We start from the raw sequence: 15,273 nt of genomic DNA, 5'->3' as shown, positions 1-15,273 counted from the left end.
ATGGCAAGCATCATTATTTATTATATTTATTGTAGAAAAGGTATCTTCAGAGCAATCAGTGCTCTGCTCAATCAATTCACTTTTAATACCTCCACCTTATTTTCCCAATCTTTGTTTATTATCCATCGCCCAAGTCTTCGCTCTTTTCCTATTATTATCACTATGCAGTCATTGCTCGAGCTAATCATGCTCACCACTCCATTACAGCAATAGCTATCGACGATCTCCATAGATCCCTGCTTTACACTCAGTAGATACAGAAATCCTTCTGTTCCAACGAGCAAACGTCCGTCCTTAAAAAATAACGATGCTACAGCACATGGAATACTTAAGCTCCCGACAATATTCAGATCGGCTTCATCTACTAAATACACCACTCCTTGATCAGACCCAATTGCCAGGTACTGCCCTTCAAAGCAGACTGCTTGCGGAAATCCATTCGAAATCCGGATGTTTCTCACATCAGAGCTCTTCATATCAAACACTCGAACAGTAGAGTCCACTTCGTATGCACATGCAATCCTTCCCATACTTGATACAGACACACACACAACTCCAGACTGTGACTCGTACATTCTCTTCGATATTTCAAGCCCTTCCTTCATCACCAGAACCTTGCCTTTATTAGTTCCAGCTATTATGCTCTTCGTACGCTTATCATACACTGCTGTATTTACAGCCATTTTTCCGTTCTTTGCTTCCTCCCTGGCATTTTCCATGGCAACACTTAAGGACGAAACACTCCCTTTCTCTGAAAAAATAAACAAGTCGTCTTCGCATCCAGCAATCGCCCTTGCATTCTCTTTCAAACGGACATGCCTGGCTTTTGACATGTCATGCGCAGTCACAACCAGATGGTTTTTTTTTACACTCACATACACTTTGCTCTCTGTAACCCACAAATCCGTTGGTACCGCTGTTAACTTCCTTTCTGCAATCTTTGAAAACCCCATACAGTCCATAATCCAGAAAAATATTTGTATTGCTGCACAGCCTGCCGTTATATCAGATACACAGATCAAAACAAACCATATTTATTGCAAGACACATTCAGAAATCAAGATGATCCTTTAAGTACACACTAGCACTTATCATCGCCCAAAATACGATCAATCATCAAACCAAAAATATCCAAAGACTTTTCATATTTTTCTTTTAGTGTTTTGAGACAAGTAATCACCGGCTCACGCTTTTCATACGACAGATAGTTTCTCAGAAGATGCCCGCATACAGCAGAGACATTTGCGACTCTTGTTTGCATAAGAATCTCGTCCAACCTTTCTAGAGCCTTGATGCTGTCTGATGTGCACAACACATCCACCATTGCCTGTGGATCATCCACATTCTTATATGAAACACACAGCAAATACTCTAGGTACTGCTTCTTGATCAATGGTGCAAGATCTGCATATTCAAGTACATCAAATACCCTCTTAAATAGATCAACTGCACATCCATAGTCTTCTGCTTTGTCAAGGCTGCCGTAAAAAATAGATGTGTATATTGGCCTGTGCACCAACAAAAGCTGCTCCATTTTTTTCGATGGCTCAGAAAATCTCATAAGCTCCTTGATGTATTCTGCATTCTCATGCTCGGATTCAAACAGAAGCTCGGCAAGATTTGTCTTGTGAAAATTACTCAGAAACTTGAATAGAAATGTCTTCCTTGTCATTATAAACAGGTCATGCACAAGCTGGCCATTCCCCAGGAACAACTGGCAAATGGCCGGATCATCAATCCTTTCTCCAATCACATCAATAACTCTGCTTCTATACAGAGAGTTATTCAACAAAAGCTTAAATATGTCTATTGAACACTTGCGGATACTGAACTCCAGTGCAATATCAACACACTTCTCTGCCTTTACACACTCAATTAATATTGTTTCAACAACTTTGCTTTGGCTTACACCTTCTAGCATGCTCAAGTCTTCACCAGTTCCCAGTGGATTCACTATACTCTCATCAATAAATCCAGATGCTGCCTGCTCCATAACATCTGTAACATACTTTTCAACGTACTTTGTATACTTTAGAACCATGTCGATTAGTGCCCCCTCCATTGCATCATGGAATGATCCAGAACATCCTTGGTATTTTAGACATCCAAGAACAATTGTGTAGATCTCTTTCAATGCCAAGTTTGTGTTGGGTATCCTCGATTTCCATATCTCAAATGCTCGCTTTCTCAATGCAGAGTGCGTGTCGTTCTTAAGAATAAAAAGCATCGCCAGCATCCGGCCGTCAGCAGCTCCTTTCTTATCAAAAAGCTCTATGCATAGCAATCGTGACTTCCACTGCCCCACAATACAGCAGTATAGCAGGAAGTCTATCACATCCATCGATTCAAATGCTTTGAATGCAATCTCTTGCCTTGCATAGTCACTATCTACAAACAATTTCTTGAGAAACGGCATAAACACAGGAACGTACTTCTCAAAAATAGAAAGCTCTGGTGCATATGCAAGAAAATACGGCTCCACATAAAGCTCATTCGCTTCATGCGTACCTGATCCTTTTCTTATGATCTGGCTAATAACCTCGTCAACCATATTCTCCTCACATGACCTTAAACTCTTCACAAGAAACTTATTGACCCTGAGAGACTGGCCTATGCTGTCCAATAGCCTTTGAAATGATATGCATGCACCAAATCGCATCAGTGGCGATACAACTTCACAGCATTCATCGGTATAAAATGCATTTTCAATCACAAACAATGAAAGATTTTCAAATATAATCGGAATCAAAGACTTCAAATCACTTGGGTGTGCAAAAAACCTCAAGCTTTTCAGAATCGGAAACACATCCGCACGAAACTCCTTCATGTGCATGTTGAGTGCCTGGACAAGTAAATTCAACCCATTAAAGCAGAGATAGTGATTGAATTGCTGTGTCTTAAATGCATCAAAAAACGACTTTGCATAGATCCTGTCCATTATCGCTTGCATCATCTGCGATTTCAAACACTTCAGCTCAGGTGATGCAACCGGAATCTCCATAAGGAGCCTTCGGCTTTCGTAGCATATCTGAACATTCGAGTCGTGAATAAGAACCGTAACCATGCCAATAAAATCAACGAGGTGCTGTGGCGCAACTAAATTCGAATTCATGGCTTTCAACACCAGCAATCTAAATGCTTGCCCCCCAATGTGTATTGCATCAATCAGGTCATCCATAATCGTATACACAAGATACTTGTCTTTTAAATGCGTTGAAAAAATATGCTCAAGCATTATGTAAAGTGGCATCGAGTATATCATTCTTACGTCATCAAATCCAAGCACTTCATGCCCACTTACACCCAGTAAATCATTCTCAGCAAGCTCCTTGCTATTTGCCTGAGAACAGATCTCTCTGAAATACTCACAAAAATAATACCTTGCATCGCCAGGACGAATCAGTGTCAGAAGATACACAAATTCAAGAATATTTCCAATCTGCTTTGGATTAGCAAGTGTACTGGCCATGTAGATTGCATTCCCTGGCTCTTCATCTCCATATACAAAGCTAGCATACGAATTAACCATCACTTCAGAATTATTATTGATGCAGAGCTCTTCTTTCAAGATCTTGTGTATGCATATTGCTTCTTCAACAGTGCATTTCATCTTGTCAACCCCGTCAAAGTATCTTTTACGCAACTCAGAATGCCTGAAGCAATAGTCAAACGCCATCTCAGGCTTATTAGTGAGTAGAATCTCATACATCGTGGGATCCATTACTTTGAACACTTCATCCAAGGTCTTGTCAATCCATCCTGCATCTTCGATGCCCAACACTCTTATGTCTAATTCTCCAATTAATGACTTTCTGTATATGCATTCCAACAGAAAATCTCTTTCATCCTCTGAAGTATTCAAAGCTGCATCTACTATTTCATGCAGCATAAACCTGTCATTGATATACTGCACCGCTTCATTCCGATATATTCCTTCCCCATAGCTCATTGCTTTAGATATAGGCACACGTCTATTCTCGCAAATGCATTTAGAGTGCATAAGAATGCTTGCAAGGCTTTGATCTGCAGGCGCTTTGAACCTTTCAATGCATTCCAAAAACACCAGCCGCTTGTCCTTCAATGCATTCCATACAATATCGTCAATTTCACGAGAATTGCTCGCTTTCAGCACATCGTGCACAGTTGATCTGCATATTTCGACTTCATCCACTCTGCATGCTATGTATCCTATCGTTCTGCTAACAAACATCTTTCCTATGCTATCTTCAAGAAGCTTTTCAGCATTATAGGTTCTGAGCATTTTTTCCAATATCTGCGTGTCATCAGTCTTGGCTCTTATATATCGATACAGACTCATAAACACATGATATTCAGCCGATGGTTCTGTTGCAACCCCATTAATCATGTACTCATCAAGCATATCTTTATACCTTGAATCATTTGATTCGTCAGCCAATACATTCAGGTAGTATTCAAAATCCTCTCTCTTCAGGTGCTTCACTATAAAATACATTCTTTGATCTTCTGCCATCTGCATCATATTCTTTGTAAAATACAGCTTCAGCCCTGGATATTTCATCATATTAGATATTGTACAATTGGATATGCTTTTGACAGCAGAAGGATCATGCTCTTCAGTAATCAGTCGCTTTCTGGTTCTTTTCACGCTTCCATATATCTTCTGTAGTACCTTATCGTAGGACTTGCACACACACTCGTTTTCAACGAGGATCTCAACAAACCCAATCGGAAGAAGACTCGATATGCAAGTAAACACGGATGCAACATGATCATTCACCAGCTCGTTTTTTTTCATAAACAACCTTAAAGACTCTTTGTGTAGGTATCCAGGCTCTGCATCACGATATATCTTTACATACTCTGCAATGTCATTTCTTGATATGCCAAGCACTTGCTCAAGCAGCAAAAGAAGTTTGTACTCAAATGCGATCCGCTCGTCTCCATCAGAATCTTTCGCATTGCTCACCAGGTCTCTGAATTCCTTGACTCGGTGCAGTTCATTTGTTTTAGTTTTGATGCTGCATGAGTCCATAGATACAGCGTGAACAAAAAAAATATTTTTGACTCCGCACGCCATGTAAATGCTAAAAATTTACACCTTCTAAGCCGGGATGAGCCACTTGAAGTTCAAAAGCATTGAGGTTGAGGAGGCAGGAAAACGACTTGCTGATCCTCTTACTTTTAGGATTCAGCTGGCATGCACCGAAGAGATAAGAAGCGGAGTGGAGTTTGTTGTTCTATACAACATGGATGTGCACTCGGACAAGAACGACCAGGTGCTTTCGGAGATTGAGGTTGCGCCCATTCCAAAGGGAAAAGTGGAGTTTACGATTGAGGCGGATGCGCCAAATGTGGATCTTATTCCACTTGACAAGCTGTTTGGCTTGACGAGCATTCTTATAGTTGGGAAGTACAAGGAACAGCAGTTTGTAAGGATAGGATACATCGTTGATGTTAGCTATCCGGGGATTCCCAGCGGCTTGCTGGAGAACAATGAGCAGGGAGATGAGTCTGAAGAGATTACAGAAGAGGAGGGTGTTGATGAGTCTGATGGAGATGAGGACATAGAAGATGAAGGAGAGGATGAAGAAGACGGATCTGAGGATATGGACGGCAATGAAGAGAATGAAAGGATAGAAGAAGCAAAGACATTGATTGAGAAAGCAGAACAACGAGCTATCGATGGCGATGAACGAGTTTTTGGGTCGGAGGGAGAAGCAGAGGAGATGGAGGAAGCAGTTGGATCTGATTCGTACTCTGAAATAAACAAAGAGTTGAATATGAGTGTTGGAGAGCACTGCAAAAAAGTCAATGGAGAGAACAGCGATGTATTTGAGTATTGTGGATACTCAATCGATAAAAGGCTGATTGAAATGAAATTAATGATTCCACCGGTGATAAGTTCATTCGAAATAAACTGGGAGGATGATGCTTGTGCTGATGGCGATCAGGAAGAGGAATCTGACAGGGAGCATGCCTCGAAGAAACACAAAGTTGAATAAAATTTAATTAGTTCTTGAGCTAGTTTTATACAGAATGCATAAGCTGGGCTGTTTTATTGAAGTGATCACCTGGCTTGTGATTTTGTTTCTGTGCTTGACTTTCCTATGCAAAGATGCTGTAGATGCTTCAGGAGGTCGTTTGGAGGCTTGTCTAGATTGATTGGAACGTTGTATTGCCATTTCTTGCTGAACATCATCAAGTACATGCAATACAAGCAGTAGACCAACTTTCCATATGGCAAATGCCACACAGCAGCTGCAAAAATTAGTCTTGCAATCATCAAGGCGCCAAATGATCTGTTGATGCGATACTCAACTATACACAGCGTAGGAATGCTGTATAGAATGCTGTTTTGTAAAAAGTACAGCAAGAAGGCATAAATAATAACGTGCAGCACCGAAAACACTCTGTTGTGTGCTTTGTAAAGTATGAAGTTTCTGAAAAAGGCGTTCTTAATGCATTTTTCATTCGTTTCTTTACATTTTCTACAGAATGGAAGCTTCCTAAAGTATTCCCGAAACGTAATGCAGCAAACACATCCGCCGCTTTCGTGTTTCACCTTGCACTTCTTGCACAAACCACCTCTGACTGTAATCTGGTCTGTCTCTTCCATAGGAAAATTCGAGTATTCCTGTTTACTGTTTCTATATGTGTAATACACCTCGCACTCTTCGCAGTAGTATTTTGAGTTCAGAGCAACAATCCTTTTGAAGCCACAGTATCTGCATTGGTTCATCACAGGGATTGCACATACAAATAAAATCATCGACGGTCTATCTGGTACACAGCTCCACATGCCATACTTCTTTAGCATTACAGCATACCAACCAACACTTAAAAACACTCACTCATCAACACAGTATCCAAGAAGAACATTTAATTAAAATGCACCAAAAATATCAAAGTCGTCGGGATCTTCTTCTTGTCCCTGACTCGCAGCAGCTGCCGCTGCCGGTGCATCCTTCTTCTCCTCTGCCTTTGCAGGCGCTGACGAAACAGCAAACGACTTCATCAGCTCACTGCCGCTCGCCATCAACTCTTCCATGCTCTTTCCAGACACCTTTGACAGGAAAAGATCAAGAGTCTCGTTCTCAATAGACGCATCTATCGACCTGAAAAGCATCTCCAGCGACTTTGCATCAACATCTCTTCCAACTTTGGTCAGCAAAATAGAGCCTGCTATGTATTCCATCTCAAGGGATAATTTTTTTGAAAAATATGTATGTTCTTTCTCAATATCCTCAAGGCATTCAACATCATTATCAGCTGCAAGCTCATACTATCGTCACTGGATCCACGTCCCTCTTTGAAATATACACTTCGTATTCAGGAAGCTCTGATTTTAACTTCGTGCCAATATACTCCAGGCATATTCTTTCGCTGTTACTATGCTCCATAAGTATGACGCTTGTCTCGTTTGCAATGCATGCAAGAAGGTCGTGATGTGACATCTCTCCGGTAATAACAATCGATCTCTTGATTATCGTGTGCCTGAATGTTGCTCCAACCCCAACATACATCGTTTCTGGCACAGTGCTCATTGTATGCGCTCTTGCCATGCACACACGAAGGCATTGCAGCCCGCTTTTCTCCTTGAGAACTCGAATCGCACTTTCTATTGTTGAAGTGTTTGGCCCGTAGTTTTTTTTGTGATAGAATGATCCATCATTCATCATTCTGTATACATACTCATTCATCATTCTATCCAGTGCAGAATGCGGGCAAAATACATTGATGTTGTTTTTGATGCACTCAACAACAATCTTTTCCTTCAAGTCAAGCTTCTTCAATGGTGCAAATATTACAGGATGATATGCCAGTATGTTCCTGATCCCCATTTCAATGCATTCATTCAGTACAGGCTCTGTAAGGTCTATTGTCAACAGGACCCTTGCATCCTCACTTCCACAATCCACAAGAACACCGACATTGTCCCAGCTTGTCTTCGCTTTCCTTAATGGCGCAAACTTATCCACTGCCTTTCCAATCACATGTATTGACATCAGGGATCTTTACTCAATCGTAAATACAAAGCATTGCACACATGACACCAGATACAAATATTTGCTACTAATCAAACGGCTTTCAAATTGTTCACAAGCATATAAACAACTATTCTTTTAATATTTCTTCTCCTTCCAGTACAGGTCCATTGATCCAGTGCCTATGCTGATTGGAATCCCAAGAATGATCGACTCACTAACGCCAGAAACCATATCAGACCTGCTGTGGATCGCTGCTTCAAATAGATAGTCGCTTGTCTGCTCAAAAGACGCCAGCATAAGCGTTGAGCCCGACATCTTCGATATTCCAAATCTTGTTATTCCAAAAACCTCTCCTCGGTATGTCATTGTGTCTGCCAGCAGCATAATGTGCCTTGGATCAATCTTAATCCCATGGTTGCTTATTGTATACTCAATCTCATGGATAATCTGTGCTCTGGCTGCTTCTATTCCCAAAACAGCCTCCACCTCAGACACACTGTTGCATGTGGTGCTTTCTCCCTTCACTCCGTCAATATTCATGATTTCCTGCAGGCCTCCTCCTTCAATCACCAAACTATACATCCCTCTGCTGTTGTTTATCACCACTCTGCTTGCCTGGGAAACTCCATATACCTTTGTATTCAAAATCTTCTTCTTGATCTTCTGCATCCCAAAGTAGCTCTGATCCGTAACCTTCCTGATCCCTATCCTGATCACATTCCCATCCATAATCTTTGTTGGCTCCTGAATCCCTAGACATCTTTCTATCTTATGCATATCAAGGTTCAGCTTCAGTCTTGATATGCTGTCAATATCCACGCTCACATCAAGTGCTATTTCATCCTTTCCAATCACCTCAGTTACCGACGAGCAGATGTCACGCAAAAATATCCTCCCGATACTTCCTTTTATCACTTCGGTACGGAACAGGTCCTGCGGCGATTCCAGCTCTGCATTTATTATCGGAGTGCATATATTGCACACCGCATTGATAATCTCCTTCAGTCTCGGAACTCCCAGCGTAATGTTCATACTAGCCACTCCTGCAAAATGAAACGTCTTCAAAGTCATCTGTGTTCCAGGCTCTCCAATGCTCTGCCCTGCTATTGCTCCAACCGTTGTCCCCGGCTCAACAATCATCTGCACTATCTTCCTCGAAACCTCTGCAGCGAACATTTCCATAAACTCAATGCACAGCAAAATATTCAAAGACTTCGTTCCAAGTAAAAAAGTGTCTTCAGCCTTCGCCATAATGCATTTATACATTCCGCCCAAGAACTTCTTGTTAAGAACATGCTTGTGCACATACTCTCGAGGTATGCGCTGCTCAAGCATGCTGGCTATCTCACTCTCATTCAAAAACTCACTCAGCATCCTTGGATTTCTCCCACTTTCCAGAAACTTCCTGAACTGTGACCTAACGTGCAAAAACATCCTTTCAAAGTTGATCACCTCATCGCTCTCTGCCATTACAGGATCAATCTGGTCCTCTCCATAGACAAACTGGACCACTTCCATACCAGATGTGCGTACCGTGCCATCGTACTGTACACTCAGATCCTCAAGTGCCTTCATCAGCCTCCGTTGCATGTACCCCGTCTCTGCAGTCTTTACTGCCGTGTCAACCAATCCTTCACGCCCACTCACCGCATGAAAAAAAAATTCAGGCGATGTCAGCCCATCAAAAAACGAATTCAGCACAAATCCTTTCGATTCAGGTGTATTCACTCCTCTTCGAAAGTGAGGAAGACATCTGCCATCCATTCCATTGGGGATCCTTGTTCCACTCACAATCTGTTGCCCTACACAAGAAACCATCTGCGACACATTGATCTTCGATCCCTTCGATCCACATGCTTGCATTATGTTAGGTGCATTTCTAACACTCAGCTCTTTTATGCATATAGACCCACACTCTTCTCGTATATGGCTCAAAATCGACGAAACTTCCATCTCAAGCACCTCATTGCTGTTTTCTTCCTTCAACTGGTGTTCCTGGATCTTCAATTCGTATTCTTCATATCCTTTCTTCACCACCATATTCTTCTTGCTCCTAAGAATCGGGCCTGGCTGTACATCGTCTAACCCTATGCTGAATCCAACCTCTCCCAAGTATCTAGAGCACAGCCTAGTCATTCCATTCATCATTCGCACAGCCGACTCGTTGCTAATCTTCATCATGGCATATATAAGACTGTCCTTCTTGTTCTCTCCTCCAATAATCGATTTGTCTAGTCGTCCAAAGTAGTATGTGTTGTCCAATATGACTACATTTCCATCATTCGGATCTTCAAATGATTTAAATCCCCTGTTCTTACCAATAATCGACACTGCATCCACTGCACTTCCTTTCTTATTCCACTTCTGATTCACATGCAGTGAATCTCTTATTAGAACCTCAATCAACTGTTTTCCAGTAAACAGCTCAATCGGTTTCTTTATTGCTGGCTTGGCATACACACGTGCCTCGCAAAAGTAGCTTACAACCTGCCCAAACCTTTCCCTATCAAAAAACGTATCTTTTCCAGTTATCAAATACATTCCAGTAATAAAGTCCTGTGTGGCTGCTATTATCGGCTCTCCATGCCTCGGCGTAACAATATTGTTGCAAATAGACATCAATACAGATGCCTCAGCCCTTGCCTTTTCTGTTTGCGGGACGTGAACATTCATTTCATCCCCGTCAAAATCTGCATTGTAAGGCGTGCATACACACTCATTGAACCGAAGCGTTCGATCTTTGTGCACCTTTACCCTGTGTGACATAATGCTCATCCTATGCAGTGATGGCTGCCTGTTGAACAAAACAATGTCATCGTTCATAAGATGCCTCTCAACAATCTCTCCGTTCTTCAGCGCTGTGTCTCGTTTTCCATACAGCAAAAACCTCTTGAATTTCTCTCCAACAACATAGTTTGCACCAGGATACTTCTCAGGCCCATTCATCACTAGTTCCTGTAATCTTTTCTTATTAAACTCGGTTACTTTCTCAGGTATCGTCATTATTTTTGCCATTCTTACAGGAATGCCGACTTCTTCAATCCCCAAGTTCGGGTCTGGCGATATAACTGTTCTCCCACTGAAATCAACCCTTTTTCCACTTAAATTGCACCTGAACCTGCCATTCTTCCCTTTTAACCGTTGCACCAATCCTCGAATCGGCTGCCCAGGAATCCCTATTTGCGGAAGCTCCGAATTGATCAGCAATGCACACAGCAGCTGCAGCTGATCCCAGTCGTCATTGATCAGATTCAGCGAGTTGCCTTTCTCTATACCTTCGCTCAGTATCTTGTTTGTGTGCACTATCTCGCTAATCTTAATTGTTATGTCATCCTCATTCGTCCCCTCATCCTCCATCGACACACTTGGACGGATGCAGCATGGTGGAACAATCACACTCTGCACTATAAATCTCTCTGGTGATTCAGAAAGCCCAAACAACTCATAATCATCCGGCCTCATCATCCCAAAAAGGTTAAGTGCAGTAAGAGGATTAATCTCCTCTATGCTGCATTCGGTCACATCCTCTTTCTTCTTTCTTCTGCCTACCTCATCCACTTCATGCACCATCTTGAACCCAAATGTTTTCTTGACCTGTCCGTTTCTTGCCAGGCATACGGGGCATGTATTGCACTTCTTGCATTCAGCAATAACCCTCCTCAGCACAAGCACCAAACTGCTTCGCTCATTGCTCTCTCTGATTTTCTTCTTAAAATACACCTTTTTCTTCTCGTTAAGAAGCACTTCTCCACAACTTTTGCAGATACAGTTCAGCACAGAGATCGTTTGTTTTATCAACCCAATGTTGAACACTGGAAGCGTGAGCTTCACCTCTCCAAAGTGGCCAATGCATGTTGCCAAGCCTTCTCCACATGTGTTGCACTTGTCTCTCTTGTTTCCTACGCCCAGCCTCAGATCCAATGGGCCATCAGCCAAAGGTCTTCGGGTATGCATGTCATAAAGATCCTTGCTCGAAATTGAATGTACAGATAGCCTTTCTATCTCATCGGGTGACAGTATTCCAAACGATATCTTTCGTATCCTTACATCAAGACTTTCCTCTTCTGCTTTCCTAAGCATCCAGGGTAGAATCGGGTTGGCGAATTCTCAAAAAGCAGACAGATGTAAAAACCACTGGATGCAAGCGCCCATGACAGAAAGAATACAGCTGAGCATGGAAAGAATGATATCGGAGCTCGAATATTACAAGAAAAGAGGAATATTCTCTTCGCACGAGCTCAGAAAAATCGTTGAAACACGAAAGATGCACGAGCTTCGACTCCAACGGCCAGAAAAAAAATTGCTTGACTTTGTGCGGTACATAAAAAGCGAATACATGCTAGAAAAGATACGAGATAAGAGAATGGGCGAAAAGAATGCAAATGCATCGCTTTATGATATGAGCATCTCAAAGAAAATCGTGGAGCTGTACAGAAGTGCACTATACAGATTTAATGATCCAAAGATAATCTCGCAATTTACTGCATATGTGATCGAAAAGAAGATGTACTGCGAAATGAAGAATGTGTTCGCAGAGTGCTGTTCAAAATCTCCTCTTGATGTAGAGCTCTGGATATACTGTGCAATGAAACTTTTTGGTGTGGGCGATCTCGAAAGCTCAAGGGCAATGTTTCTCAAAGCAATCCGGATGAACAGCAAAAACTCAAGAGTCAGAATAGAATTTTTCAGGATGGAGGTAATCAACATAACAAACATCCAGGCAGCAAGCAAAGAAATGGGATTCGAAGACGATGAACGAGACGATGCCGAAAGAGACGAGCTGGCGCTTGCAGTCCTTCAGGATTGTGTGGACAATTCATTTTTCACTATCAATGAGCTTCAAGAGTTACTAAATATATCACAGGATGTCGAGGGTCTTCATCAAAAAGCACAAAAGCTTATCACGCAATGTGAATGGCGAAAAAGTAAATAAACATATTTATTATGCAATTGTAAGCACGCAAAACACAAGCATCTTATGCAAGCCGCTTTATCCATTCAATTTCTTCTATACCGAGATATTCCATTTTTTTACGGATAGTAGAATTTCTATTAATAGTTCCAATATTGAAATTCAAACTTAATACAAATATTTATTTGCTCCTCATACTAGTTGTTAGCTTATCTTATCACTATCCATTCTCCTCACCGCACAATCAAAACAGTTCGTGCTTCCTCAATCAATCAACCCGATTGCTATTCCTACCCAAATCACGCCAGAAACAATACACATGCTCACAAACGCTATCAATTGTATCCATCCTTTGCCATTCCTTGCCGCTATCATTGAATATCCCATTCGTACCATGTCCTCAACTGTAAGAACAGCTATGGACAGCAGCGACATCTTCTCCTGAATGTTTTTTTTGAATGCCATAACGCATGTAATAAACAAGTACACACATATTGCAACATTCAACAATCTATATATCCATCTACTTACAAGCCCTGGCCTTTTGTATTCCCCCTCTTCTTTATTGTCATTATCTTCATGTTTACGTTCAGCATTCTGATCATCGTCAATATTCACATCGCCATTATTTTTTCCTTTGTAATGATTACGAATGCGATCGGCATATCCATCGTGGTGCACACGATCTTTTTCTTCTATTTCTTCATGCGCATGGCTTTCTTCATTGCCGTCACTGTACCCATTATCTTCATCCAGCCATGCCTTGACTTCAATCAAAGATGGCATTGCAAATAGTATCATAATCAGAACTTCAATCCATACATTTGAATCCTCAAACAGCGCATTGTATATCCCATATACTACCCATGCTGCCGCTATTATCAATGCCCATGCCTTGTATTTACCACCAACATTGCTTGTGCTATCTGCGTAGTCATCTTTTACATCCACAACATTTGTTGATGCACGCATGCTCTAACTTTACGCGATTATTTGCATTATACATATCTATAAGTGTATCTGCTACATTTATGTTTCACTCGTTCCATACTATACATGTGCATTGCATTTTTGATCGATCCACACGCAAGCACCTTTACAGCAACAGCCAATCACATTATGCGAACTATATGACGCAAATATAAAATCAGCATCATGCACCGTTGTACAGATAGTGCAAATAAATGACGGTGTGTACGAGGATGTGTCTTCAATAACACCAGTCTCCTCAGATACAAATAGGCTTACTCTGTCCAAATGCAAAATAAAGTCACTAAACGGACTGGAAAAGTACACAGATCTATGCCACTTTAGTATTTGGGACTGCGTATGGCTTGGGCCGATGGCTGTGCTACCAGCTATGCAGAATTTAACATATTTCGGCATTACGGGACTTTACATGACACAGCTCGATGTGAATGGGCTAGCAGATCTGAGCATACTCAAGATCTACAGATGTACAGCAATAAGAAAGTGTTGGCAAAGAAATGGTTGGCATATTGCAGCAGGTAAATGATAAGTTAACACATAGTGATGGAGAAGGCATATTGTGTAAGTATGGCGGCCTAATGAAGAACTTTATAGAGAATGCGTATGGAATTAACACGAATCTTAGCGGCAGAGATATTATGATAGGCCAGAATGAAATTGTTATGAAAGCATACATTGAGGCAATATTGAGGAAGGTAAATGAGGCGATTGATAAATGCGAAGGAGATTCTAACAAAAGAAGTTTAAGTAGCGATGTAGATAAGAAGGATGCCAGTATGAACGACATAAAAGCATATGTATCAAAGATGTGCTTGGGACTTGATGAATGCTCTGTTGGAATGATGTCGCATGTTGAGATGGCGTATTCTGGGATTTACTCTGCTACAAACAGGGAAGTGATGATATTCAGAGGCGCATACATGATGGAGTAGCAAGCATTAAGGACCAGGTGTTTAAGAAGACAGTGATGAAGGACGAGAATAGCAATAAGAATGGGAGTGACAATCCGGGGAATGTGCATGTACAACATTCATATTGATATTAATCACAGTACAATGCAATGCAAACACTTACTTATTCACACAATCCATTTATTCTCATTCCAAATTTCATACATCTATCTCATCATTATTACTACTGCAGCAGCATTTCATTATTCATCTCACTACTCACTTCCACATCTACACCCATAGCCTGTATTACCCATCCTGTCATTGCCATTACACACGTGCTCATCACAACAATCACACTCTTCGCTATTCCACCTGCATTCTTACTTACATATACTCCATCATTCTTCTCATTCCCACCATTAATAACCGCTACTACACTCGCTATTGCCATCATCACTGCAATCATCACTGCCATCATTCTCACTCTCACTCTCACACACTCATTCAT

At 41.4% G+C, this 15,273-nt stretch overlaps 12 protein-coding genes across 12 annotated transcripts; 3 read left to right on the top strand and 9 right to left on the bottom strand.

Annotated features, from left to right (window-relative positions):
* Positions 1–71: 71 nt before the first annotated feature.
* On the bottom strand, positions 72–953 carry HK407_02g03360 (uncharacterized protein; the record flags this gene model as incomplete). Its single annotated transcript, XM_060420335.1, has 1 exon — positions 72–953. One exon carries the CDS (start codon positions 951–953, stop codon positions 72–74), a length of 882 nt encoding a protein of 293 aa, XP_060277349.1.
* Positions 954–1,081: 128 nt separating this feature from the next.
* HK407_02g03350 (uncharacterized protein) lies at positions 1,082–5,014 on the bottom strand (the record flags this gene model as incomplete). Its single annotated transcript, XM_060420334.1, has 1 exon — positions 1,082–5,014. One exon carries the CDS (start codon positions 5,012–5,014, stop codon positions 1,082–1,084), a length of 3,933 nt encoding a protein of 1,310 aa, XP_060277348.1.
* A 79-nt stretch (positions 5,015–5,093) lies between these two features.
* HK407_02g03340 (ASF1 like histone chaperone) lies at positions 5,094–5,984 on the top strand (the record flags this gene model as incomplete). The annotated part of the gene is made up of 1 exon (XM_060420333.1): positions 5,094–5,984. One exon carries the CDS (start codon positions 5,094–5,096, stop codon positions 5,982–5,984), a length of 891 nt encoding a protein of 296 aa, XP_060277347.1.
* A 65-nt stretch (positions 5,985–6,049) lies between these two features.
* On the bottom strand, positions 6,050–6,721 carry HK407_02g03330 (putative ribonucleoprotein; the record flags this gene model as incomplete). Its single annotated transcript, XM_060420332.1, has 1 exon — positions 6,050–6,721. One exon carries the CDS (start codon positions 6,719–6,721, stop codon positions 6,050–6,052), a length of 672 nt encoding a protein of 223 aa, XP_060277346.1.
* Positions 6,722–6,865: 144 nt separating this feature from the next.
* Positions 6,866–7,177, bottom strand: HK407_02g03320 (uncharacterized protein; the record flags this gene model as incomplete). Its single annotated transcript, XM_060420331.1, has 1 exon — positions 6,866–7,177. One exon carries the CDS (start codon positions 7,175–7,177, stop codon positions 6,866–6,868), a length of 312 nt encoding a protein of 103 aa, XP_060277345.1.
* Positions 7,178–7,259: 82 nt separating this feature from the next.
* HK407_02g03310 (NIF3-like protein) lies at positions 7,260–7,988 on the bottom strand (the record flags this gene model as incomplete). Its single annotated transcript, XM_060420330.1, has 1 exon — positions 7,260–7,988. One exon carries the CDS (start codon positions 7,986–7,988, stop codon positions 7,260–7,262), a length of 729 nt encoding a protein of 242 aa, XP_060277344.1.
* A 117-nt stretch (positions 7,989–8,105) lies between these two features.
* On the bottom strand, positions 8,106–12,050 carry HK407_02g03300 (RNA polymerase Rpb1; the record flags this gene model as incomplete). The annotated part of the gene is made up of 1 exon (XM_060420329.1): positions 8,106–12,050. One exon carries the CDS (start codon positions 12,048–12,050, stop codon positions 8,106–8,108), a length of 3,945 nt encoding a protein of 1,314 aa, XP_060277343.1.
* A 58-nt stretch (positions 12,051–12,108) lies between these two features.
* On the top strand, positions 12,109–12,903 carry HK407_02g03290 (uncharacterized protein; the record flags this gene model as incomplete). Its single annotated transcript, XM_060420328.1, has 1 exon — positions 12,109–12,903. The coding sequence occupies one exon, from the start codon at positions 12,109–12,111 to the stop codon at positions 12,901–12,903; it is 795 nt and encodes a 264-aa protein (XP_060277342.1).
* Positions 12,904–13,146: 243 nt separating this feature from the next.
* Positions 13,147–13,854, bottom strand: HK407_02g03280 (uncharacterized protein; the record flags this gene model as incomplete). Its single annotated transcript, XM_060420327.1, has 1 exon — positions 13,147–13,854. One exon carries the CDS (start codon positions 13,852–13,854, stop codon positions 13,147–13,149), a length of 708 nt encoding a protein of 235 aa, XP_060277341.1.
* Positions 13,855–13,932: 78 nt separating this feature from the next.
* Positions 13,933–14,268, bottom strand: HK407_02g03270 (uncharacterized protein; the record flags this gene model as incomplete). The annotated part of the gene is made up of 1 exon (XM_060420326.1): positions 13,933–14,268. One exon carries the CDS (start codon positions 14,266–14,268, stop codon positions 13,933–13,935), a length of 336 nt encoding a protein of 111 aa, XP_060277340.1.
* Positions 14,269–14,369: 101 nt separating this feature from the next.
* HK407_02g03260 (uncharacterized protein) lies at positions 14,370–14,804 on the top strand (the record flags this gene model as incomplete). The annotated part of the gene is made up of 1 exon (XM_060420325.1): positions 14,370–14,804. The coding sequence occupies one exon, from the start codon at positions 14,370–14,372 to the stop codon at positions 14,802–14,804; it is 435 nt and encodes a 144-aa protein (XP_060277339.1).
* A 202-nt stretch (positions 14,805–15,006) lies between these two features.
* On the bottom strand, positions 15,007–15,273 carry HK407_02g03250 (uncharacterized protein; the record flags this gene model as incomplete). Its single annotated transcript, XM_060420324.1, has 1 exon — positions 15,007–15,273. A coding segment is annotated over one exon (267 nt), but the record flags the coding sequence as incomplete, so codon positions are not given.

Source organism: Ordospora pajunii (genome assembly GCF_021821965.1).
Source record: "Ordospora pajunii strain FI-F-10 chromosome Unknown Cg_02C, whole genome shotgun sequence".
Classification (NCBI taxonomy): domain Eukaryota; kingdom Fungi; phylum Microsporidia; family Ordosporidae; genus Ordospora; species Ordospora pajunii.
Note: the sequence above shows the minus strand (reverse complement) of the source record. Positions and strands in the feature narration are given on the sequence as shown.